This window comes from Jaculus jaculus, chromosome 1 (assembly GCF_020740685.1).
Source record: "Jaculus jaculus isolate mJacJac1 chromosome 1, mJacJac1.mat.Y.cur, whole genome shotgun sequence".
In the NCBI taxonomy this organism is placed as follows: domain Eukaryota; kingdom Metazoa; phylum Chordata; class Mammalia; order Rodentia; family Dipodidae; genus Jaculus; species Jaculus jaculus.
Genome location: NC_059102.1, coordinates 152,029,855 through 152,054,016, shown reverse-complemented (window position 1 = coordinate 152,054,016; position 24,162 = coordinate 152,029,855). Strand labels below are relative to the sequence as shown.

General features: G+C 54.4%; 2 protein-coding genes across 11 annotated transcripts in view; both read left to right on the top strand.

Annotated features, from left to right (window-relative positions):
- Positions 1–13,332, top strand: part of Pnpla7 (patatin like phospholipase domain containing 7) — a 92,741-nt gene extending 79,409 nt beyond the window's left edge. For 2 of the 3 annotated variants that reach the window (XM_045153488.1, XM_004653882.2), the window contains 10 exons: positions 6,877–7,033; positions 9,063–9,179; positions 9,322–9,391; positions 9,879–9,995; positions 10,595–10,743; positions 11,018–11,170; positions 11,305–11,415; positions 11,504–11,588; positions 12,659–12,762; positions 12,943–13,332. In XM_045153488.1, coding sequence (XP_045009423.1) covers positions 6,877–7,033; positions 9,063–9,179; positions 9,322–9,391; positions 9,879–9,995; positions 10,595–10,743; positions 11,018–11,170; positions 11,305–11,415; positions 11,504–11,588; positions 12,659–12,762; positions 12,943–13,056 — 1,177 coding nt within the window. In that variant the 3' untranslated portion in view covers positions 13,057–13,332. The remainder of the gene's footprint in view (positions 1–6,876; positions 7,034–9,062; positions 9,180–9,321; positions 9,392–9,878; positions 9,996–10,594; positions 10,744–11,017; positions 11,171–11,304; positions 11,416–11,503; positions 11,589–12,658; positions 12,763–12,942) is intronic. The other variant, XM_045153484.1, reaches the window with a different exon arrangement.
- A 1,283-nt stretch (positions 13,333–14,615) lies between these two features.
- On the top strand, positions 14,616–22,668 carry Nsmf (NMDA receptor synaptonuclear signaling and neuronal migration factor). 8 transcript variants are annotated; one of them, XM_004654138.3, is made up of 16 exons: positions 14,616–14,743; positions 15,039–15,100; positions 15,671–16,171; positions 17,047–17,122; positions 17,903–17,908; positions 18,199–18,267; positions 18,972–19,024; positions 19,548–19,637; positions 20,097–20,221; positions 20,516–20,599; positions 20,722–20,755; positions 20,844–20,914; positions 21,097–21,176; positions 21,330–21,432; positions 21,598–21,673; positions 21,772–22,668. In XM_004654138.3, exons 1-16 carry the CDS (start codon positions 14,673–14,675, stop codon positions 21,867–21,869), a joined length of 1,599 nt encoding a protein of 532 aa, XP_004654195.2. In that variant the 5' UTR covers positions 14,616–14,672; the 3' UTR covers positions 21,870–22,668. The 8 variants fall into 8 exon arrangements, with proteins under 8 accessions (XP_004654195.2, XP_004654196.2, XP_004654199.2 ...); XM_004654139.2 differs by lacking the exon at positions 17,903–17,908 and having other exon boundaries at positions 14,648–14,743; XM_004654142.2 differs by lacking the exon at positions 18,199–18,267 and having other exon boundaries at positions 14,648–14,743.
- Positions 22,669–24,162: the final 1,494 nt, after the last annotated feature.

Below are 24,162 nucleotides of genomic sequence, written 5' to 3'. Positions count from 1 at the left end.
TTTTTTTTTTGGCTGTTTGTATTCTAAGTAGTATTCCTGTTCAACTAATTGTATGGTTTCTTCATTGGTCACTTATTGACTTCCTAGCTCTCTGACAGTCACTGTGTGTCCCTCCCTCCCTCTCATGATCCTCATGAAGTCCCATCACTAGCACAGCCAGAGCTCACTGTGATGAGACTCAGGACTAAGTCCCATTGCATGGGGCTCCATGGTCACAATTGCTTCCCTGGAGTTACTGTTTGGTTTGCAGATGCTTAGTTTCTAGATGACATCAGTGCGCCCACAGACACTGCTGGAAACATTGTGTCCTCTTAGCAGGTTCAGGTAGACCAGGTTGTGCGGTCACCAGGCTGCCAGTCCCCTCATCGCTGCTGCTCATTGCTCTCCAGCCTGCTTCTGGGATGCTATGTTGGAATTTTGTTCAGTGTTGTCCTGGAAACTGCTTTTGTTTCTCTCCTGAGTCCAGTTCCTGAATCTCATGCATTCCTCTGTCTAGAAATGTCCTTAAGAGATGAGTGGGACAGCTCGAAGAAGACAGATCAGTCTCTGTGGCACTTAGGGCTGCTTCTTCAGAGGAGGGATTGAGGCCATCTAGGGTAACTGGACCCCAAAAGTAAAAGCAGGAAATGTCCTTGAGCATGTCCTTGCACCATTCATTTTGCTAGAGGTTGGAGAAGGATCTGACTTCTCATTATCTCTTGCCTAAAAGGTTTCCTAGATCTGTTTTTCCATAACCAACCTGAGTCCCCCCCTAGGAAAGAGTTCCCCTTTCCTAGAATTAAGATTCCTGTAAGGAGCTGGAGAGATGACTTAGCAGTTAAGGTGTTTGTCTGCAAAGCCAAAGAGACTAAGTTCAATTCCCCAGGACCCATGTAAGCCAGATATATAAGGTGGCTGGTGTATCTGGAGTATGTTTGCAGTGCTAGAGGCCTTGGTGCGTCCATTCTCTCTCTCCCTCACCCACCTGCCTCTTTCTATCTCTCAATAAATAAATAAATATGCACATACATATACACAAAATATATATTTTTTGGTTTTCCCAGGCAGGGTCTCGCTGTATCCCAGGCTGACCTGGAATTCACTAGGTAGTTTCAGAATGGCCTCAAACTCATGACAATCCTCCTACCTCTGCCTCCTGAGTGCTGGGATTAAAGGTGTGCTCCACCATGACTGGTTTAATTAAAAATAATTAAAGAAAAAAATTCCTGGAAGAATTAAACCTGAACTTGGCATTGTGGTTGGTTAGGTCAGCCCCAAAACTTAGCATTAGGGATGGTTAGCTCAGCCCCCATTCAGAACCTATAAATGACCCCTATTTGGGTCTCTTGGTGGGTTTTACCCCCACTTGCCTTCTCATGAGTAGAAGCAGTGTGTAGGGGCCTCCGATGCAGTGCTGTAGGGGTCTCCGCTGCAGTGCTGTAGGGGTCTCCGCTGCAGTGCTGTAGGGGTCTCTGCTGCAGTGCTGTAGGGGTCTCCGCTGCAGTGCTGTAGGCGTCTCCGCTGTAGTGCAGTAGGGGTCTCCGCTGCAGTGCTGTAGGGGTCTCCACTGCAGTGCTGTAGGGGTCTCCGCTGTAGTGCTGTAGGGGTCTCCGCTGCAGTGCAGTAGGGGTCTCCGCTGCAGTGCTGTAGGGGTCTCCGCTGCAGTGCTGTAGGGGTCTCCGCTGTAGTGCAGTAGGGGTCTCCGCTGCAGTGCTGTAGGGGTCTCCGCTGCAGTGCTGTAGGGGTCTCCGCTGCAGTGCAGTAGGGGTCTCCGCTGCAGTGCTGTAGGGGTCTCCGCTGCAGTGCTGTAGGGGTCTCCGCTGCAGTGCTGTAGGGGTCTCCGCTGCAGTGCTGTAGGGGTCTCCGCTGCAGTGCTGTAGGGGTCTCCGCTGCAGTGCAGTAGGGGTCTCCGCTGCAGTGCTGTAGGGGTCTCCGCTGCAGTGCTGTAGGGGTCTCCGCTGCAGTGCTGTAGGGGTCTCCGCTGCAGTGCTGTAGGGGTCTCCGCTGCAGTGCTGTAGGGGTCTCCGCTGTAGTGCTGTAGGGGTCTCCGCTGCAGTGCTCTAGGGGTCTCCGCTGCAGTGCTGTAGGGGTCTCCGCTGTAGTGCTGTAGGGGTCTCCGCTGCAGTGCTGTAGGGGCCTCCGCTGCAGTGCGGTAGGGGTCTCCGCTCTAGTGCGGTAGGGGTCTCTGCTGTAGTGCAGTAGGGGTCTCCCCTGCAGTGGGTCCTGAGGAATTGAACCAGATTACTTAGGCTTTGAAGGCAAACCCCTTAACCACTAAGCCATCTCCCCAGCCCATCTTTCTGCTTTTTAAAATATTTAATTGATTAATTTATCTATTTAAGAGAGAGAACACCAGGGCCTCTAGCCACTGCAAATGAACTCTAGACGCATGGGCTATCTTGTGCATCTGACTTATGTGGTTAATGGGGAATCAAGCCTAGGTTCTTAGGCTTCACAGGCAAGTGCCTTAACCACTAAGCCATCTTTCCAGCCCTTCCTTTAAAAAAAAAATCTTTGCTTTGAATTTTCACAGTACAAGAATAGGTGTTTTGTTGTTGTTGTTGTTTTGTTTTGTTTTTGCTAGGTATGGTGGCACATGCCTTTAATCCCAGCACTTGGAAGGCAGAGGTAGGAGGATTGCCATGAGTTCATGGCTACCCTGAGACTACATACTGAATTCCTGGTCAGACTGGGCTAGAGTGAGACCCTACCTTAAAAAATGTTTGTTTTGTTTATTTATCCATACTTAAGAGTTTATGATGTTTCTTGAATCTTAGGCTTGATACTGGTCATCAGTTCTTTTTTAAAAAAATGATTTTTTTTTTTTAATTTGAGAGAGAGATAGAATGGGCACACCAGAGCCTCTAGCCATTGCAAACAAACTCCAGACACATGTGCCACCTTGGACATTTGGCTTACATGGGTACTTGGAAATCAAACCTGGGTCCTTAGGCTTTGTAGGTAAGCACCTTAATCGCTAAAGCCATTTCTCCAGTCCCTGGGTCTATTTTTTAAAAAGGTCTCATGTATCCCAGGCTGGCTTTGAACTCACTATGTACCTGAGGATGACCTTAAACATCTGGTCTTTCTACCTCTACCTCCTTAGTGCTGGGATTACAGGAGTATATCTAAATTTTAGTCATCAGTTCTAAAAAATACCAAGCTAGTTTGGTGAGGCAGGAAGATTGCCTTGAGTTTGAGGCCCACATGGACTGTACAGTGAGTTCCAAGTCAGCTTGACCTATAGAATATGACCTTGTCTCAGAAAAATCAAGCAATTTTCTTTTCAGATCTTGCCCACCCTTCTGTTTCCTATGCTTTAGTTATATGTAAATTAACCCTTTGTATCAGACCCCATGTTTCCTAAGTTCATAATCTATTTTATAAAAATACACTTTACATATGCCATCCTTTTGATGTTTTATAGTTCAGTGAGCTTCTTCTGTCATATGATATCCTGGGACAATGAACAATGAACAAGTGTCTCTTCAGATGGTGCAGACAGGGCACCAATGCTAGACCAAAGAACAATTCCACTCATGTCCAGCACGGTGAACCCATGGATTTAATGGGGTTATCTAAAAGATCATGTTTAAATGACAGGTGGCTGCACAGCTGAAGAGAGTCTGCCTCCTAGCACTTGCTGGCAGCGTCCATATCTGCTGGGGAGGGATGGGCCTTGTGGGCCTTATGAGCTCTCTGCTCAGCCTCTTGAGAGCCTTCCTTCCCGTGAGGGAGTGTTAGTAAGGCTGGCTTATCAGCATACCATAGCTGCTCCGATTTCAAGATGACAATGGACATATTTATGCCTGCAGGACAGAGTTCCACAGTATCTGCTATCCTGTTTTCTATCTTACCATATCTGTCTTCAGCTGTGTCTAATCTCCTATTAATTTATTCATTGGCGTCTTTATCCCAGCTATGTTTTTTGTTTATTTTATTTATTTATTTGAGAGCAACAGACAGAGGGAGAAAGAGGCAGAGAGAGAGACAGAGAGAGAATAGGTGTGCCAGGGCCTCCAGCCACTGCAAATGAACTCCAGACATGTATGCCCCCTTGTGCATCTGGCTAATGTGGGTCCTGGGGAATCGAGCCTCAAACCGGGATCCTTAGGCTTCACCGGCAAGCACTTAACCACTAAGCCATCCCTCCAGCCCCCAATTATATATTTTTTTACATTCACTTATTTATTTGACAGAGAGAAAGAGGCAGATAGAGAGAATGGGTGCACCAGGGCCTCTAGCCACTGCAAATGAACTCCAGATGCATGTGCCACTTTGTACATCTGGCTTATATGGGTCCTGGGGAATAAACCTGGGTCCTTAGGCTTCACAGGCAAGCACCTTAACTGCTAAGCAATCTCTCCAGCCTGCAGCTATATTTTTAATTTCTACAATTTCTACTTGATTAGGCTTTGTTACCATTCTATGCCACAGTTGTTTATTCTGTCTTGAATTCTTTTTAAAAAATTTTCAAAAAATTATTTTCATTTATGAAAGAGAGAGAGAGGATTGATTAATAAATAACTTATATTTCAAAAAAAAAAAAAAGAGAGAGAGAGAGAGAAAGAGGGAAGGAGAAAGGGAGGGGGAGAGAATGGGCACACCAAGACCTCCAGCCACTGAAATGAACTCCAGACGCATGTGCCACATTGTGCATCTGGCTTTTTTGTAGGTACTGGGGAATCAAACTTGGGTTCTTTGGTTTTGCAGGCAAGCCACTAAGCCATCTCTAGCCCCTTGAATTCTTTTTGTTGTTGTTGTTTTAATATTTCATTCATTTGCAAGGGGGGAGATAGTGAGAATGAGTACGTCAGGGCCTCTTGCCCCTGGAAACCAAATCCAGATACAAGTACCACTTTGTGCATCTGGGCACTACATGGGTTCTGAGGAATTGAAACCAGGCTGTCAGGCTTTCAAGCAAATAGCTTTAACCACTGAGCCATCTCTCCACCCCTCTGTTTTAAATTCTTTCAACACTTAGCATTATACTACTTAACTTTTTTTTTGTGAGGGAGGGTCTCACGCTAGCCCAGGCTGACCTGGAATTCACTATGTAGTCTCAGGGCAGCCTTGAGCTATCCTCCTACCTCTGCCTCCTGAGTGCTGGGATTAAAGGCATGAGCCACCATGATTGGCTCTTACTTAAATTTTTTAAATTTATTTGAGAGAGAGAATGGGTGTGCCAGGGCCTGTAGCTACTGCAAACAAACTCCAGACACATGCACATCTGGCTTTATGTGGGTACTGGGGAATCGAACCTGGCTCATTAGGCTTTGCATGCAAGCGTCTTAACTACTAAGCTATATCTCCAGCCCCTATTTACTTAATTTAATTACAATTTTAATTGTACAACTAAGTTTTCATCATCCCAAACAAGCTCTGTACCTATTCTACATGAACTCCCATTCCCCAGCTCCTCAACCTCTGGTAAGTATTTATCTATCTTTTTTTTCTTGAGGTAGGATGTGATTTTAACCCAGGCTGACTTGGAACTCACTCTGTGGTCTCAGGCTGGCCTTGAGCTCAATAGCAACCTTCCTACCTCAGTCCCCTGATTGCTGAGATTAAAGACATGTGCCACCTCGCCTGGCTTATTATTTTACTCTTTCTTTCATTTTTTTTTTTTCAAGGTAGGGTCACATTCTAGCCCACGCTGACCTGGAATTCACTGTGTAGTCTCAGGGTGGCTTCGAACTCACAGTGTTCCTCCTACCTCTGCCTCCTGAGTGCTGGGATTAAAGGCATGTGCCACCACACCTGGCATACTTTCTATCCTCATGAATGTGCCTATTTTAAGTCCCTCCTATAACTGGGATCATAAAATATTTGCCCTTTTATATCTGTCTTTGTTTCTTTTTTCTTTTTCTTTTTCTTTTTCTTTTTTTTTTTTTTTGAGATAAGGTCTTGCCCAGGCTGACCTAAACTTGACTATATAGCCTCAAGATGGCCTTAAACTCACAGAAATCCTCCTACCTCTGCCTCCCAAGTGCTGGCATTAAAGGCATGTGCCACCACGCCTGGCCTATATCTGCCTTCTTGACTGAGCACACTAATGCATAAACTATGGCTGTCCATTCAGCACTTTGTTCACGTGTTCTTCTGTTGTTGGATGCTGACAGTCCTTTTGGTCTTTAGGCACTTTTCGTGTTGTCATTCTAAAGCCCATGTCTGCTGTCCGTTGCCTGGACTCCCCTCTGTTTCAACCTGGTTTATGTATGTGTCTGGGCATCCCATCCAGGGCCTTGTACATGCTAGGCAAGCACTTTACCACTGAACTACATCTGTAGCTTGTGGGTCCACTTTTCTTGTCTGTTTTTTTTTTTTTTTCCTCTTGTCCTAGGGTCATTTGGTATTTTCTGTTCATGTGACTAGAAATTTTTGGTAGTCTGAAATTTGGCATGAAAGTGATAGCAATATTTTGAGTCTGTGGGTAGTAACTTTAGTCTGGGTTTGAAGCCATGGGTGCTGGCTTTCTGATTTGTGTGAGGGTGGTCCATTTCCATTTCACTGACCCTCAGGGTGGCCCTCAGGGTTTACCAGGACTTCCTTTTTCCAGAGGGCCCTTATTTCCTCTTTCTCCCACTCACAAGTGTGGCAAAAGCCTGTTCAGCTTCCTAGCTTCCGTGATTCTGGTGTTTCTAGGCCACGTACTGGCTCTCCTCAGTAAGCCTCCTTCCTCCCCCACCTCAGGACCCAGAGTCCCTCAGTATCTGCAGAGAGAGATCTGAAATTACATCTAGACCTCCCTACCCTGAGTCAGTATCTTTGTCTCGTCATCTGTGACTATGCAGAAGTTGACACTAAGGAGGGGGAGCAAGGGGCTGTGTTCTGGGGTGCAGCTCCTGGGCATGTCTGACAGTGGCGCTTCCTTCCTCTCTGTTCCCGCTGGCATAGGGGCTGTGCCCAAGTAGGTATTCTTAGGGCCTTGGCGGAGTGCGGCATCCCCGTGGACATGGTTGGAGGGACATCCATCGGGTCTTTCATGGGTGCCCTGTTCTCTGAGGAGCGGAGCTACAGCCAGATGCGGATCCGGGCCAAGCAGTGGGCAGAGGTGAGCAGGCATCCTCCACCCTCAGGAGGGCTCTGGTCTTAAGGAGACTGCCTTTCAGGTCTCAGCGCATGGCCTGTGGGGCAGAGGGGGACACCATGAAGTAAAGGATTGGGTGAGTGATCTGTGGCCTGAGGTAGGTGATGGGAGGTGGTCTGAGGTAGGTAGTGGAATGTGTTCTGGTTGTTGGTGAGGGATAGTCTGAGGTCTGTGTTCTGGTTTGTGTTCCAGTCTGGAGTTTTCTGAGTGACAACATGGAGGCCCAGTGTCACTGGAGTGAGAACTGGAGGTTACCCACAGTCCCGGGGAATAAGAGGCATAGCTGCACCAGAGCCACAGGGGTGCAGGGAGGCAGGAGCGGACTAGGGCCAGTCGCAAGCAGAAAGGTGCACGTGCCGGGGGGTTACTTCAGCAGAGGCAAGACAAGCAGCGTAGCTTGGATTGGTTAATATGGTTCATTCCAACAGGACTGGGGGGGCATCCCTGGTTGCCTGGTACCTAGCCCTAGGTGATTTAGGGAAGGGGAGTGTTAGCTTGATGTGACTCAAACCAGGGAGGGGCTCAGCATGGGCTCAAGGCCGCACGGGAGATGAAACTTCTCTGCTGTTAGTCTGGCCTTGTCACAAATGGACACAAGAAACAAAACATCAAACACAGCATCAGAGGAGGAGAACAGGCTCCTGCACGCCGGCTCCTCAGCGGGCGGCACATGGCCCTCTCGGGGCTGCCTTGTGCCCATGGAACAAATGGAGCTGCCGAAGCCATGCGTGGGATCAAAAGCCCCTGCGCTTTCCTTTTGAAAAGTAAAGAAAATTAGTGCTCCTGCCTGAAGAAGCTGAGGGGTGGGCTATCGGCTGCGCTCACAGAGCTGAGGACAGGGCTGCAGGGCTTTGTCCAGAAATAGTCCTTCCATGTGAGTCCTCCCTCACCTCTCAGTGGGGCCACCAAAAAAGTGTGTCCTTAGTGACGTGACAGCAGTCACTAGGGGTGCCTCTAAGGGCAGTGACCACAGGGAACAGTGTGTCCATCAGACAGAGGATAGCTTAGTATTAGTACAGTCACAGGAGGCCAGTCCAGGGACTGTGGGAGGCCCCCTCCATTCATAGGAAGGGGTCAAGACACTTTGAGGTGGTTCTTTTGTCATCCTGAGTGTGTACTGGGCTATAGGACCCTGCTGGGGTGGTCACCCTATAGGAACTATTGCTAGGCATATTGGGGATGGAGCCATGGGTGCACTTACCCACCTACCAGCCATGCTGAAGAGATACCCGGGTAGCATTGGGGTATTTGATAGTGGGCAGTGACTTCCTCTGGAGCAGCTCTGGGCCTGGGCAGAATCCCGAGCTATCCCTTTCCCTATTGCGTCTCACTTGTCTCAAGGAAGATTCTTTTTTTTTTTTTAATTTTTAAAAATTTTTTATTTTTATTTATTTATTTGAAAGTGACAGAGAGAGAGAGAGAGAATGGGTGTTCCAGGACCTCCAGCCACTACAAACGAGCTCCAGACACGTGTGTGCCCTTGTGCATCTGGCTAACGTGGGTCCTGGGGAATCAAGCCTCGAACTGGGGTCCTTAGGCTTCACAGGCAAGCGCTTAACCGCTAAGCCATCTCTCTAGCCCTCAAGGAAGGTTCTTCACGCCACAAAACTTCCCAGCCCTTGGCCCTTCTTAATGTCTGTGCTCCCAGTGCTGGTGGCTCTACCAGCCCAGGACTCCCTGTCCCAGAGGCAAATCTGGAGTCCAGGGCACAAGGGTGCCCTAGAGCCTCCAGTGGCTCAATTGGCCAGGCTAGCCTGAGATGTGTGACACCATGCCCCAGTTTCCAGGCTCAGGGGCCTTCTGGTGGCCTCTGTGTGTATGCTGAGGCTCAAGCCCACAATATCTTCTCCTGAGGCTCCAGGCAGTTGGGCCTGCAGTGCTCCTAGATACCTGTGACCTGTGGTAGAAAGTATGGGTGTGCCTCTGTCCTGCTCCAGCAGGGTCCCACAGGCTAGAGTGTGAGTCCCTCAGTAGAGGTCTCCCATGTCTCCAGAATATGACCTCGATGGTAAAAACCATGCTGGACTTGACCTACCCAATCACATCCATGTTCTCCGGAGCTGGCTTCAACAATGGCATCAGCAGCGTCTTTGGAGACCGGCAGATTGAGGTGCGTCCCCTCAGGCATAGCCTCAGGATCTATGGTCATCCTCCTGCTCTCTCCCTGCTCATCTGGCCCTAGGTTGGCCCTGCCAGTGCAGGACAGGGAACAGTGCAGGAGGAAGTCCCTCTGAGCCCTGGCCTCCCCACAGGACCTCTGGCTCCCCTACTTTGCCATCACCACTGACATCACAGCCTCTGCCATGCGGGTCCACACAGATGGTAAGAGCCAAAAGCATCACGGGGGTGGCTCACCAGGCATGGGGGCATGGGCAGATGGCTCCATGAGTTGTTGAGGGCACTGAGGGTCTCACAGAGGAAGCAGAGTCACAGGCATGTGTGCATAGGGAGGGCAGATGGGATCTTTGTCACAAGCACCCCAGGAAGAATGGGATAGTCCAGAGTACAGATATCCAGGGGGATGGAAGGGCCCCTGGGGGAGGAATAGAGTGAAAGGCACACTTTGGAACAAGGGCCTTTGTGTGGGCAAAGTGGGATGTGTAGAGACCTCCAGAATCCTCATTGCCCTCCCTTTTGGGGACAGGCTCCTTCAGGAATGAGGGGTCCAGTGGTGGTCTGTCTGCTAAATCTGGTATCCTTTGACTGACGGAGACAAGACCCTGATTTTCCAGTTCAGGACAGAGATCTATAGAGAGCAGGAAAGGCCCCTCGCTGGTCCCTCTTCTATCAGACCCTCTGGACCCCCTAGGCTCCCTGTGGAGATATGTTCGTGCCAGCATGTCCCTGTCAGGCTACATGCCCCCGCTCTGTGACCCCAAGGATGGACACCTGCTGATGGATGGAGGTTACATCAACAATCTCCCAGGTACCATAGAGGGTGGCAGAGTGCCTGCCTGCTGGTATGTGGCTCTTTGGTCATTCCGCCCTGTGGCTGCCTGCCATGGCCGCCTCCACACCAGGAAGGCTGGGTGGTACACGTTTTCCTTGGAGTGTGCCAAGGAAAATGTCAGGCTGGCATCAGAGCACAGAGAATGCACACATGCATGTGCACATGCGCACAGCATGCTCCCAGCATATGGCTCTGCCTGTGAGCACAGCGGCGACAGAACAAAGGCCAAGGAGACAAACCAGGAGCAATTGATTTCCATCTGCGCCCACAGTCGGGAGCTAACAGCCTGCAGGTGTTAGGTGTGCTCTGAGTGAGGCCACACCTCTACCTGTTGGATCCATGCTCAGAAGGGCCAAGATCACAGTTCTTGTACACATGGCTGGCCACCAGCTGGGGTATCCATTCCATCATGACCCTCAGACTGAGCCTCAGGAAGAGCAGGGTCCCCTTAAAGCTTAATGAGGGAGGATCTGCACCCCCACCTGAGTTCCACTCAGCTATCTTGGGGTGCTACCCCAGATCCTTGTTTTGCATTCCTGACCCGTGTAGTGACCAGACTGCCTCCTTCTCCACAGCGGATGTGGCCAGATCCATGGGGGCAAAGGTGGTGATCGCCATTGACGTGGGCAGCCGGGACGAGACAGACCTTACCAACTATGGTGATGCCCTGTCTGGGTGGTGGCTGCTTTGGAAACGCTGGAACCCCTTGGCCACAAAAGTCAAGGTGAGAGAGATACCAGGTGAACTGGGTGGCCTCCTTGGGGCTTATGCCTGCAGCCGCAATGCACTCTGCCCTGCAGCGCCTCCCAGACTATGAGTCCAGCAGGTATGAATCACTTGCTCGCACTGCTGCCCAAGCCCTGGGACCAACTCTTGGACAAGGGGTGGGCAGGACCAGATCATTTCTTCAGGACACTGGCTCAGAGCCTGTTCTGCTCCTAGACTGGGAGAAATTGCAAGAGAGGGCCATGGCCGGAGACTCAGGCTTGTCTTGGCAGGTGTTGAACATGGCTGAGATTCAGACACGCCTGGCCTACGTATGCTGTGTTCGGCAGCTAGAGATGGTAAAGAACAGCGACTACTGTGAGTACCTGAGGCCCCCCATTGACAACTACGGCACCCTGGAATTCAGCAAGTTTGACGAGATCTGTGTGAGTGTTAGCCGTTGGCCGCAGAGGCTGAGGAATTGGGGGTCAGCTCTGGTGGCTACCTCCTCTCCAACCTTCTGAGAATTTCAGGAGGTGGGGCTTCCCACATTTCCTGATGGGCTCTGCTGTGTGTGCAGGAAGTTGGATATCAGCACGGGCGGACAGTGTTTGACATCTGGGTTCGGAGTGGTGTGCTGGAGAAGATGCTACAGGACCATCAGGGGACAAGCAAGAGGAAGGCCTGTGGGGTGAGAACTGGTAGTGTTCTGTGTGTTCACCCTGCCCATGGGGTGGCTTTTGTGCTGAGCAGCTGTGCCATCTGCCCCCTGGCTCCAGGTCCTCACCTGCCCCAATGCCTCCTTCACGGACCTTGCTGAGATGGTGTCACGCATTGAGCCAGCCAAGGGGGTTGCCGTGGATGGTGAGTTGAATGCCCAGGAACACATAGAGGAGTTTGGAGAGCTGAGCCCCAGAACTCCTCCTACAAGCCCTTACCTTTGTTCTTGGAGAGGTCACCCACACTTGGACTCCACTGGCCAGGAACTTCAACCAGTGCTGCCCCATTCTATCAGGACCCCAAGATCCTCAGTCCAGCTGAAGAGTCCCATGGCAATGGGATGATCTCTTAGGTCATTCAGGCCTCTCCTTTCCTCACCCCATATGATACCCTAACCACACCACCTCACTAGCCTCCCAGACCACCAAACTCATCAAGAGACATAAGTGAAGATGACCTGCTAGCAGGACCACCCACCTACAGACCCCAAACCAGCTGTGCTTTCTGTAATGTGGTCCTGTGGTGGGGCCAGTGCCCTCCTTGCAACAGAACAACATTCCCTATCTTAAAAGAGGGAGGAAGGGCTGGAGAGATGGCTTAGCGGTTAAGCGCTTGCCTGTGAAGCCTAAGGACCCCGGTTCGAGGCTCGCTTCCCCAGGTCCCACGTTAGCCAGATGCACAAGGGGGCGCACACGTCTGGAGTTCGTTTGCAGTGGCTGGAAGCCCTGGCGCGCCCATTCTCTCTCTCTCCCTCTATCTGTCTTTCTCTCTGTGTCTGTCGCTCTCAAATAAGTAAATAAATAAAAAATGAACAAAAAAAGAGGGAGGAAGATGCTCTTGGGCTGCCCAGAGTCAAAGAGCCCCAGGCACTGAGCTGCCTATGTGCTGGCCTTTACTTGTGGAGACATGGTCAGGGAGCCCAGGCCCCTTGTGCATAACTGGAAGTCAGCTTGCTCCACACCTCTGTGGAAGATCCATCCTGTGTTGGACTGTGGGGTGAGGTGGACAAGTCAGATGTGATGTGTAACGAGGTTATCTATGACTTCTCGTCAGCCCTGGGACTGAGTGGGTGGCTATGTGTGGGAACCTGTACAACCATGGGGGTAGGCATGGAGGGTCTGTGACTATTCTGCCTCAGCTTTAGCTGTGCTGGGCACAACCACTGACCACTGTCCTTGGAGAAGGAACCGATGTGGTCTTCCCCTGTGCTCCAGATGAATCTGACTACCAGACTGAGTACGAGGAGGAACTGCCAGAAGTCCCCAAGGACGCATACGCTGACTTCCAGAGCACTGGGACGGAAGTGGACTCTGAATCAGTGAGATGTTGGGCTAAGTCCCACCAATGCCCTTTGGCTGAGCCCACCCTGAGGGTCCCTGGTTCTGGGCCGGCTGCTCTCCTACCTGTGGGTGTTGCATTTAAAGCAATGCAGCCCAGGGGTCTGCCCACTGGGGTCTGGCAGTTCCATGCATCTTGACCATGTATGGTTTGTTTCCAGGAGGATGAGCCCACGCTATGGAGTGGACACCCTAGCCTGGCTTCCCCAGAACCATCACCCCAGGATACCTACTCCAGGCTCCCTGAACAGGATGAGCAGGGACCTCAGCCTTAATGCCCCTCTTGACCCTCTTAATTCAGCCTCTCCCCTTGGGCTGACCTGGAGGTTGAGGCTCCACCCCCTTCTAGGAGGTTACTCCTGCCTGAGAGCAAGACCAGGAGGAAGTGGCCAGCCTGCCAGTGGGTTGGTGTAGGCTGGTTCAGGAGAGCCTTGGGCCACATTGCCTTGCTGGTACACCTTGTACCCCATAGCAATACTGGGAGGCTCTGAAGCCTCAGCAAAGTGTGGGAGCACTGGATTGGCATGTTAATAAAGTCCTGATTGTGTGGATTCTTTGTCCTTTGTAGAAGTCTCTATAATCTGAGGTCCATCTGGTCCCTGGGGCGTGGTGATCTTGAAAGGGAATTTTGGGGTTCCTTGCCAACACACCAATAGCCAAAGCACCAATAAATTTAGGATACCCCGGAGTCTTGTCTTATTAAAGAATTAAAATCCATTGACCAGAAGGTAAGGTGTAGAAAGACTGTTAGATTAAGAGCAGGAAAGAGGAGGAGGTACAGGGAGCGCCTACCTTGAGGGAGGCTGTGCGAGTAGGCGAGGGGGTGATGAGGAAGACTTGCCAGGACCTGGAGGTTCAGAAGTGAAGAACAGGTGGGAGGTCTAGAGACCTTGCTCCCCACCCTCCCACCCCCATAAGGGTCTGTTTATGACCTTACTGTGGTGGGCTTCACCTTCAGGCTCAGGTGAGCCAGAGTGAGGGCTGACTGATCTGGGCTGGGGGCTGGCTCAAGGAGAGGCCAGCCATGACCCCACATTGGGGGACTGAATTTAACCAACCCCAACGTCAGGATCAGATTTACATTCTAGGAAGAGGGGACCTCCCTCCCAGGGAGGGGCTCAGGTTATGCATGGAAAAACAGGTCTAGGGACTCCTTTAGGTAAGAGAAGTCTGGTCATTCTTTGATCTCTTGTAAAGTGGAGATTGCAAGGGTAGACCCAAAGACATTCCTGCCTTTACTTTCGGTGAATGGGGGGGGGGGGGAGTAGTCACCCTAACCGCCTCAATCTCCTCTCTCCCCTCTCCCCTCTTCCCCTCCCCCTTCCCCTCCCCCTCTCCTCTTCCCTTCCTCCCTCCCTCTCTCTCAGAATCTTTTTTGCTGGGGTCTCCCCTCTCCTGACCAAGGCGAGCCCCTGGGATACATCAGGTCTTCCTCACCCCTGGGCAGACATAGACACGTAGGTGCTGTCCCAAGTGGGAAGCCTTCATGCCACTTCCCAGAGGAGTTGCAGTGAGGAACACCCCCCTCCTTGGCCTCCAGAGTCGTGAGCCCCAGCCCCGCTCAGGCACGTGACAAAGGGGCGGAGCCTCCCTCTATCCCCCCCCACCAGGCCCGTCGCCTTGGGGGCGGTGCCGTGGCGAGCCCCGCCCCAGGCGTGGCGTCACGGGGCGGAGCGCCGCCCCCGGGTCCAGCCGCGGTCTGCTCGGGCGGCTGGACGCGCGAGGCGTCCGGTGCGGCCATGCGGGGCCCGGGTCCGAGCGCGACCCTGACCCTGACCGTGACCCCGAAGCCGAGAGCCAGCGCGATCTCGGGCGCGGCGCGGCTCCCCCGGCGGAGGCGGCGGGCGCGGGGCGCGCTCTGAGGCCCGGGGGATGCGCGGCCTCCACGACCATGGGTGCCGCCGCCTCCAGGAGGAGGGCGCTGAGGAGCGAGGCCATGTCCTCGGTGGCGGCCAAAGTGCGGTGAGTGCGGCGGGCCCCTGCAGCCCTGCTCTCCCGGCGGGAGGGCGCCTCCGCCTGGCCAGGGGGAAGGCGGGTCTCGCAACCCGACGCCCACCGGCTGACGGTGTGGGGGGGCCACCCCGAAAGAAAAGAAAAGACGGAGGGGCCGTGGCCTGCACGGGCCCAGATCCGCCAGGACCCACGGGTGGGAGGGGACCACCCGCCCCCTCTCTTGTTGGTTCACAGGGCCTGCGTGGTGGTGGGGCGGCTGGGGAGGGTCTCGCTGCACTGAAGGTGCCTTCTTGCCATCGTGCAGAGCAGCTCGAGCGTTTGGAGAGTACCTGTCCCAGAGTCACCCTGAGAATAGCAACGGTGCAGGTAGGAGCTCAAGAGATGGTCGGGAGGTGCCGGGTGGGTCCGAGGTCCACTAGTCCCAAGCCAGACGCAGCAGGGATGGAGTGATTCAGCCCAGGTGCCCTACTAGGCTGTCTTGCTCACACCCTCTACCCTCCTGGGCCCAGCCCCAAGAGGGGCTCCAGTCACTCATCACCATGGTACCCTCCCAGCCTGGGCTGTTGGCATGGCAACAGGCCTCCTGGCACCCCCCAGGGCTGGCACCACTGTCTCTGGGGACCAGCTGGTGGGGGGGGGGAAGGGAGAAGTTGGCACCAGGCAAATGGGTGCATCTGCAGATGGGGGGGGGGCTGCGTGTTCTTACCTCCCGGGATCGCACACAGGTAGCAAGGCCTGTCACCCCAGCCCACGTTCACACAGGGCTTCAGGCCCAGCTAGGAAGAAGAGCGGGAGACTTAGAAACACCTTTCCTGGCCACCAGAGCCCCCCCCCCCCCCATCAGGCTGGGTGTCCACTGTTTGTTACCCTCTGTGTACCAGTAGAATGGGAGGGCAGAGTAGCAGGCAGCAGGCTCACCTGTTCCCTCTCCCCCAGACCACCTGCTGGCTGACGCCTACTCTGGCCACGACGGGTCCCCCGAGATGCAGCCCGCCCCCCAGAACAAGCGCCGCCTCTCCCTTGTCTCCAATGGCCGCTATGAGGGCAGCCTCTCCGATGAGGCCATCAGTGGGAAACCGGCTACAGAGGGACCCCAGCCCCGAGTGTACACCATCTCGGGAGAGCCAGCCCTGCTGCCCAGTCCTGAAGCTGAGGCCATCGAGCTAGCGGTGGTAAAGGGGCGGCGGCAGAGGGAGAGGCATGTTCACCACCACAGCCAGCCCCTGCGTGCCAGCCCAGGCAGCAGCCGTGAAGACATCAGCAGGCCCTGCCAGAGTTGGGCAGGTAGCCGCCAGGGCTCCAAGGAATGCCCTGGATGTGCCCAGCTGGCCCCTGGGCCCTCCCCTCGGGCCTTTGGGCTGGAACAGCCGCCTCTACCTGAGGCCTCTGGACACCGCAAGAAGCTGGAAAGGATGTACAGCGTTGATCGAGTGTCTGGTGAGGAGCCGTATGTCTGGGCAGCGGGCAAGTTTGGGTTAGCATACTGGTCTCCCACAGTGGCAAGCACCGTGAGACTGGGACTAGGTGGAGGGTACCCATGGTATAGCATGAGGCAGTTGTGGGTGACATTCCTTGGGCTTCTGCTGCCACTCTCCCATCTTGTGAGCTGTGCCCTCCCTAAGTTCCTCAGCAAATCTACCAAGGCCCCATAGTCAGCTTTGTCCTTCCCAACACCCAGTGAATCAAGGAGCACTTCCTAGGGGAGGGGTCCTGGGAGGAGCTTGAAGGATATATAGGCAGAAATCACACCTTAATTGGAAGATCAGGCTGCCTTCAGGAAGTACAGGGAAAGGGAGCTGTCTGGGCCTGGAGATTGTCAGGCTGGAAAGCCCTAGAGGCCTCCTCACAAAGTTATCTTCTTGGGATATACCAGCAGCCTCGGGGCTACACGTTAGGGAAGGGCTGTACAGAACCCGAGGAAAGGGACAACCCTTCACAAGGTGGTCTTGACCTCACCTTCCTAGGGGGAAATAAGGAAGAGAATGGATAGCTAATACCTGAGTAGGGCTTCCTTGGGCCCAAAGGAAACACATTATAACAGCCCAGAGACAGAGGTTGATCATAGGGGATCATAAAATGCTGCTCCTACTTTCTACGGCTAAAGAAAGAGTTAAAGAGAGAATTAAAGCTTCGGGTCAGGGATGTTCTGAGGTGGAGCTCTTCTTGGGGACCCCATACTCAGTCAGTTTCTTCCCCCTGGAGTGTGCTGGGCGCCCTGCTGTCTGGACTTGGGCCAGCCCCTTCTCAAGAGGGAGGGGGATCAGGCTTCAGGACTTCTGTCCTTGTCAGCCACAGCCTGTCCTTTCTTCCAGATGACGTCCCCATCCGCACCTGGTTCCCCAAGGAGAACCTTTTCAGCTTCCAAACAGCTACCACAACTATGCAAGCGTGAGTCAAGTGTCTACCACAAGGGCCCTGGGCTGGGCTGCCTCTTCCTGGTGCTCCGGGAATACTGACAACCCTTTCTTGACCTCTGGTCCCTGCTGGGGACTTTTTCGGAACAGCCTCGTGTGTAACACTGTGCCAGACTGAGGCTGTGAGTCCCAGGAGACCACTTGCTCCCTCAGTCTGTGTCCTACCTCCACCTCCACCCCTCCGGGCCCTATTCCTTACTTGCCTTCCTTAATGGCTCTCACATAACTCTCACAGTCCGTGTGGTCTATTCTCCTATCTTTGGGGGGCCCAGCCCAGCAGCTGATGGTACCATCACAGGGAGGAGGGACTTTAGGGTGGGGGTGTTCGTGTCCTCAAAGCAGTCCCAAGCTGCAGCCTCTGCTTCTTGTGTGGCAGGTGATGTGTTGCCAGAGGATTATTGGGGGTCCATTCCTTTTTACCTGATATGCACCTGGGTTCTCCTCCCAAGGAGGTACTGTTACAGCAAGGTCCCCGCACCAAAGCAGCTCCACTCCACCCCCGGCTGCTGTACCAAGGAGAGCAGGGCAGTTGGGGCTCTGTAGTACTGACCCCCAGCCTCTCCTGCCCAGGGCTCCGCACCTGGTGATGTGGACCATCCACTCAGACTCCAGTTTCTTTTGAGAGCTGGCCCCCAGCTTCCTGCTTGGGGTGGTGGGAAACTAGCCTCAAGGGCCCTCCGGGGCTGAGGGGAGACAGGAATCTGTGCTCACTGAGTCTTCTCTTTCTCGCTGCCCTTTCCCGCTATGGCTTCAGCATCTCGTAAGTACCCCCCCCCCATGCAGTGTGCACCTAGGGGCACAGCTGGTGTTCTGGGGAATCCTCCCACCCCCAGGTAGACTGATGAAGGACAGGGACCTTGGGCCTGGAAAGTGAGGAGTGCTGAGCCCCCATAAGCCCAGTTTCCCAGTGGACGGCCAGGCCTCAGTAGGGCCTGCCAAGAGCCAGGCCTGGGATGCCCCACTGGGTCCCTGTGCTTGCACCTCTGTCCCCACGTCAGTGTCCCTCCTGCCTGTGGCCAAGAGCAGTGCTGACTTGCGGCGGTTTCTCAGGGTGTTCAGGGGCTACGCGGAGAGGAAGCGCCGGAAACGGGAGAATGATTCCGCGTCTGTAATCCAGAGGTAGGGCCTGCCAGCCACTCGCCACCAGGGTCTGTCTCTAGTCTGCACTGGTCTGGCCAGGGCCCTTCTGGCCCTGGCAGACCTGATGGGGGAAGGGTGGTGGCGACCACTGGCCTGGCCCTGCCCTGGGGACGTGGCAGGCAGGGGAAGCCATGTGGCCAGGCTGAGTTTCAGCCCCTAGATATGTACTTTGAGGGGACATTGGTAGTCAGACTGCAGCCAGTTGGCCCATTCGCGTCTGTCTAGCCCTGAAGTCCAGAGCTGCTGCCAGTGGCACCGCGTACCCTCCCTCACTCCCACCAACCTTGGAGGTGTGCCTGGGAAACTTGTTTGTCCATCCTGGACGTGGGTCCTTGGCAAGGCACAGAATTTTGAGGAAAAGGGAAACCGTCCCCTTCCCCGGGTACCCTTGGGCCCCGGACGAACTTGTGGGTGTGGGTTCAGGGAGACGATATTCAGAAGGCTCTGCAGCAGAGACGGTGCTTGTGTGACGTCAGCGAGCAGCAAAACTGGCATGAAAGGGGTGGTGCGGCATGCCTCTGCTAGGGAGATTTGGGTGGGTCTCGGAAGGAGGTAGGGGAGGATTTGTCTGTATGAGGGGCCATAAGAGGACCCACTATGTCCAGACAGCCTCACGCTAGCTGGGCACGGGCTGCTAGTCCACCACTCTCGGGGTCCTCACCGCCCCGCACTTCCTTCTCTAGGAACTTCCGCAAACATCTGCGCATGGTTGGCAGCCGGCGGGTGAAGGCCCAGAGTAAGACCTTGGTGCAGGGGAGGTTGGCAGCTCTGTGCTTGGCAGGCTGGGGCTTTGCGTGCAGCCAGCGCCAGGAAGCCCTACCTCTCTCGCTGCGCTCTAGCCCCACCTATAGGCACTACCTCCCCCTTGCTTTGTCCAGACCCCACCCCTGCCTCACCCAGGCTCCATCTCTTCCCAGTGTTTTGCCCCTTGTTTTGCCCCACCCCAGTGCTCTCCCTGCCAACCCAGTGTACCACGTAGCCCAGATAGTGCCCCTGACTATCACTCAGCAGTCTTTGGACTCCACCCCCATCGCTCCCCTTGTCCCCTCCCTGGCGTCCCCCAGCTTCCCAGATCCTGCTCTTGGTGTCCTGTTCTCCTGCACCCACCCTATCCTGTGTCCTGGTCTACTTTATGTGATCCCAGCCGGGCCACCTTCATTTCAGCCTCTTGCCACACCCCTCAGTCACCCTGGCTGAGAGTCCACAGTCCGCTCTGTCCCTGCCCCCTCTGGCTAATGGGGGTTTTGCTGTCACTGCAGCGTTTGCTGAGCGGCGTGAGCGGAGCTTCAGCCGGTCCTGGAGCGACCCCACCCCCATGAAAGCCGACACCTCCCACGACTCCCGAGACAGTAGGTGTCCAGGTGCAGGGCTGGCCCCCCACCCCCATAGGCTGCCCTAGGTCCACATCCCTGCCAGGGGTCCCATGCCAGCACCGCTAGGCTTCTGCGCTTTGCTCTCCGAGCCTTAGTTGACCAGTGTAGGAGATGGGGGTGCCTGGCATCTCCTATCTCTAAGGAGGGGTTAACTAATGGCTAAGCAGTGCCTGGCCCGGGCACCTGTGTAGGGCTGTGCTCACTGCCTCTCAGGGCATACTTGGCCCCACAGGTGACACTCTTGCTGGGTCTTAGCTTCGCATCAGTCTCCCCTCTTCCCACGGGAGCCTGCTTTCCACTGGTGTCCGTGGCCCTGTTCTGCAGGGTTGGTCATGACCTTACATGGCCCTCCCGTGTACCCCAAAACCCTCCAGGACATGACTTGGGCTCTGCAGGTGGCAGGTCACTGACCTTGTGACACCTCCTGCTTCCTAGGCAGTGACCTACAGAGCTCGCACTGCACGCTGGATGAGGTTTGTGAGGACCTGGACTGGGACACAGAGAAGGGCCTGGAGGCGGTGGCCTGTGACGCTGAGGGCTTCTTGCCACCCAAGGTCATGGTAAGGCCTGTCCCTGGGTACACCTCCGTGCCACCTGGGTGAAGCACAGCCCTGTCCTATGACCCTCTTCTACTGTACCTGGGATCTGCCCTTGGCCATGGTGGACGGGGGGAGTCTCTAGGCTTTATAATTATGGGAGGCGAGGGGGGGGGAGGTCAAAGGGTCTTCAGCCTCAGCTACCCGGAGGAGCTTTAGGAAGCCCACCCTTGGCTTCAAGGGAGTGGGAAGGGCATCCTAAGTGCTCCACCATTCTTTGTGGGAGCACTTCTCACTGGGGCTCTCCTGTACTGCCAGCTGATCTCCTCCAAGGTGCCGAAAGCTGAGTACATCCCCACCATCATCCGCAGGGACGACCCATCCATCATCCCCATCCTCTATGTGAGTGGCCCCCATCAACTCCTGGCATCCAAGTGAATCCCAGGGGTGCGCCTCTCACTTCACGCGGCTCAGCCTAGTGGGGAGCCAGCGAGGACTCTGATATGTGGTCTGTCTGTCCCTAGGACCATGAGCATGCAACATTTGAGGACATCCTGGGTATGTATCCTGCTGACCCCTTCTGGTGGCTAGCAGGGAGGATGGCGCTGCATGGGCAAGGGCAGTGCTCACAGCCCTCTGTCCACAGAGGAGATCGAGAAGAAACTGAATATCTATCACAAGGGGGCCAAGATCTGGAAGATGCTGATTTTCTGCCAGGTAGGGCCCAGCCCTTCCCTTCCTGCCCAGAGGAGGCTGGAGCAGTGGGACGGAAGAACCCAAGGTTTACTGCACATGTACATGTGGCTGTTAGTGTGGGTGTGTGCCTGTGTGTGGAGTGGCACATAGACATCTCATGCCAGCCTCATGGTACCCTGAGACTTGACGGTGGCCTCTTCCAGGGTGGTCCTGGACATCTTTATTTGCTCAAGAACAAGGTGGCCACCTTTGCCAAAGTGGAGAAGGAAGAGGACATGATCCAGTGAGAGGGGAGGGTACCCTGGGTTAGGGAGGAGGCAGTCATGGGCCCAGTTTCCCCTCCCCACCCCCATCCAGCCTCCTCCACCGCGTTTCTCCCGGTGGAGCTCAGCCGTCGGGTCTGAGGTCATGTGTCATCTATCCCTCCCTTCACCAGCTTCTGGAAGAGGTTGAGCCGCCTAATGAGCAAAGTAAACCCAGAGCCGAATGTCATCCACATTATGGGCTGCTACATTCTGGGGAACCCCAATGGGGAGAAGGTAATGGAACCCTGGACCTCCAAGATGGGAAGGTGGGGCCTCTGCTTGTCCTCTTCCCTTCCTTCTGATGTAGTCCTCCCAGGGAAATCCCTATACCTGGGGTCCTAAGCAAGGAGGGTGAACCCTGCTGTTGACCCCAGACTCATGGTCCTGCCCTTTTTGCAGCTGTTCCAGAACCTCAGGACCCTCATGACTCCTTACAGGGTTACCTTTGAGTCACCCCTGGAGCTATCTGCTCAAGGTGAGTTAGAAGGTTCATAACAAGAGAGCTGAGGTGGGTTTGACCTTTCAGGGGCCTACTCAGGCCCGAGCCTCTTGGCTTCACCCTCTCCTGCTCAGGGAAGCAGATGATCGAGACCTACTTTGACTTCCGGCTGTACCGCCTGTGGAAGAGCCGCCAGCACTCGAAGCTGCTGGACTTTGACGACGTCCTGTGAGGGGCATGGGCCACGCCCAGTCACCACCAGGCCACTTCCTCTGGACCAGGAACCTGGGGCTGGGCTGCCTCTTGCACCCAGGACCACATGGCCCTGGTCTTGCCCACAGCCACTTCAGGGACCCTCAGACGTTGCTCAGGTTCTCGTGGGGTCTGGTCCTCGCTGCACCCACGGGCCACAGAGGCCACAGTCCTGGGGGCCTGGGAGGAGCCTCGCCCCATAGCCAGTGGACTCTTGGCGGCCAGGCACTGACCTGCCATGCCTCGCCTGGAGGCTGCAGCGTTGGGAATCCCCTCCACGGGGTTCATAGAAATAAGTGCAATTTTTTTACACCCCTGAAACAATTTGAAGGGAAGCAGCATTACTAGTTGACTAGTTAAGCACTATGCTACTAGTTACAGTGTAGACAACCTGGCCCAGTGTATGTTCAGGTCCTTCTGTCCCCCAGCCCCTCAGCCCTGCCGTATTTGATCACCAGCACCAGGGTGGCCTGTCTGTGTGGGGCCGGAGCTGCCAGACTGCCTAGCCTGGCCCAGTCTGCACCGGCCAAATCTGTCAGCTTTTACCCCTCTTGCCACCCCTTGCTCACTCTGACCTCAGCCTGGCAAGGGGCAACCTGGGCAGCAGGAGGGAAGGGCCTAGCCTTCCCTCCCAGAAGAGGCGCTGGGTTGCCATCTGCTCCCCACCTCTCCAAGCCTACCCGTCTCCCTTACTGCTGTTGAGTTCAGCTTTTGCCAGCCTCAACCTGGAGGCAGTGTCCCAGCGCAGAGGCCTAGGGGCTTGGCGGGGGGAAGGGGGGCCCAGTGGGGGGTGGGTCCTGGAAAGCAAAAGCCTTGCCAGCACTACAGTGGGGGCCTGGATCTCTTTTCCCAGGCCTAAGAGCCGTGTAGCTGGTGAACTGTGAGGACCCCATGATTGCCCTCACAGCCTTGCCCAGGGTCCAGCCTGGTGGGCTCTCTTGTATATAGTTGGAGCTTGGGGGCAGGTCCCCCTTTTGCAGAGCCTGAGGTCTGAGGGCACCTGGCTGTGCCCCTGGCCAAGGGGAGTGGGGACTGGGCTCACAACAATGTACGATATCCCTTAAAGTGACCATTAAACCTGACCCTCTGCTGCGGCTGCTGCGTGGGTCTCCTCACTTGGTGCCCTGTGTGAACATGTCAGCCTGATGTCACTACTGCATGGCCCCAAACGCATGGGCCTGGGCAGGGTGTGAGCCAGCAACTACCCTTCAGGGCATATACCACGGGAGGATAAGTCAAGAGACTCTCCAAATGTCTATCGTCCCAACAGTCTGGGGACCAAGGGACTGTGGTCCTGGGAAAGGGCTGAGCAGGATTTCATCCCCATCTCTGTCCTCACCCATGAGCATGGGAAAGAAGGTTGTCCACCCCTTTAAGCTCGCCCTGTGCAGGTGGCCTGAGGTGTGTCCACAGCCATCCCCAGTGTCCAAATTACAGCCAGGCCTAGCTACATGGTGGCTGCTCAGTGGCAGTGGTTAAGGCAGCTTGTGCCTGCGAGTGCCCAGGGCTGGGAGAACAGTGCATGACATGGACCAAGCCTGGCAGGCCTGAGGCCAGGTTAGTGCTGTAGAAATTCTCTAGAAAGATCACTCCATCACCAGTATGAATGAGAGTAGAGTTTATTACCCAGGGACCAAAAGCTTGAGGTAGCCCTCCAAAGCAGCTTTGGCCCCGAGCGAGCGGAAATTTTATTTCCATTTCATAGTTTTCATAGCCAAAGTGAGGGGGAGGTCAGTGAACAAAGATGTGACAATTTGCATATCAATCGTTTCTATAGTCAGGCCACCCTAATAGTGGACTCCATTTTACTTCGTTTCAGCCTAAACTGTCCTTATCATCCCTTTGTGCCCTTTCTGGACAGTTCCTTCTTTGGGATTTTTCAGTCTACTGACCAAGATAAGTTTTAGCTCCTCAGTAATTAACTCCTACAGTAACTCAGTGAATCAGTTCAACTTTTGGCTTCTTTTCTACCACACTAGGAACTGCCTTACTGAGCAGCTGCCACCACGGCACTCCAGACAAGGCCTTGGGGGAGGCAAGGTTTGGGTGCCAACGTGAACAGTCTTAGAAGTTTAGGTTAGATATCAAATGTCTCTATACTTTCACTTTTCCAGCTGCCCACGCTCACCCTCTCTCACATGGGATCCTCTCTTCTGTACACGTGGTTCTTGAGATGAGGCTGCTGCCTGGCGTCTGCATGACTCAGCTGCTGCGCAGGCCACGGGGGCAGTCCTCTCTCTCCACAGCAGGGCAGCATTGACAAGATCCATTTA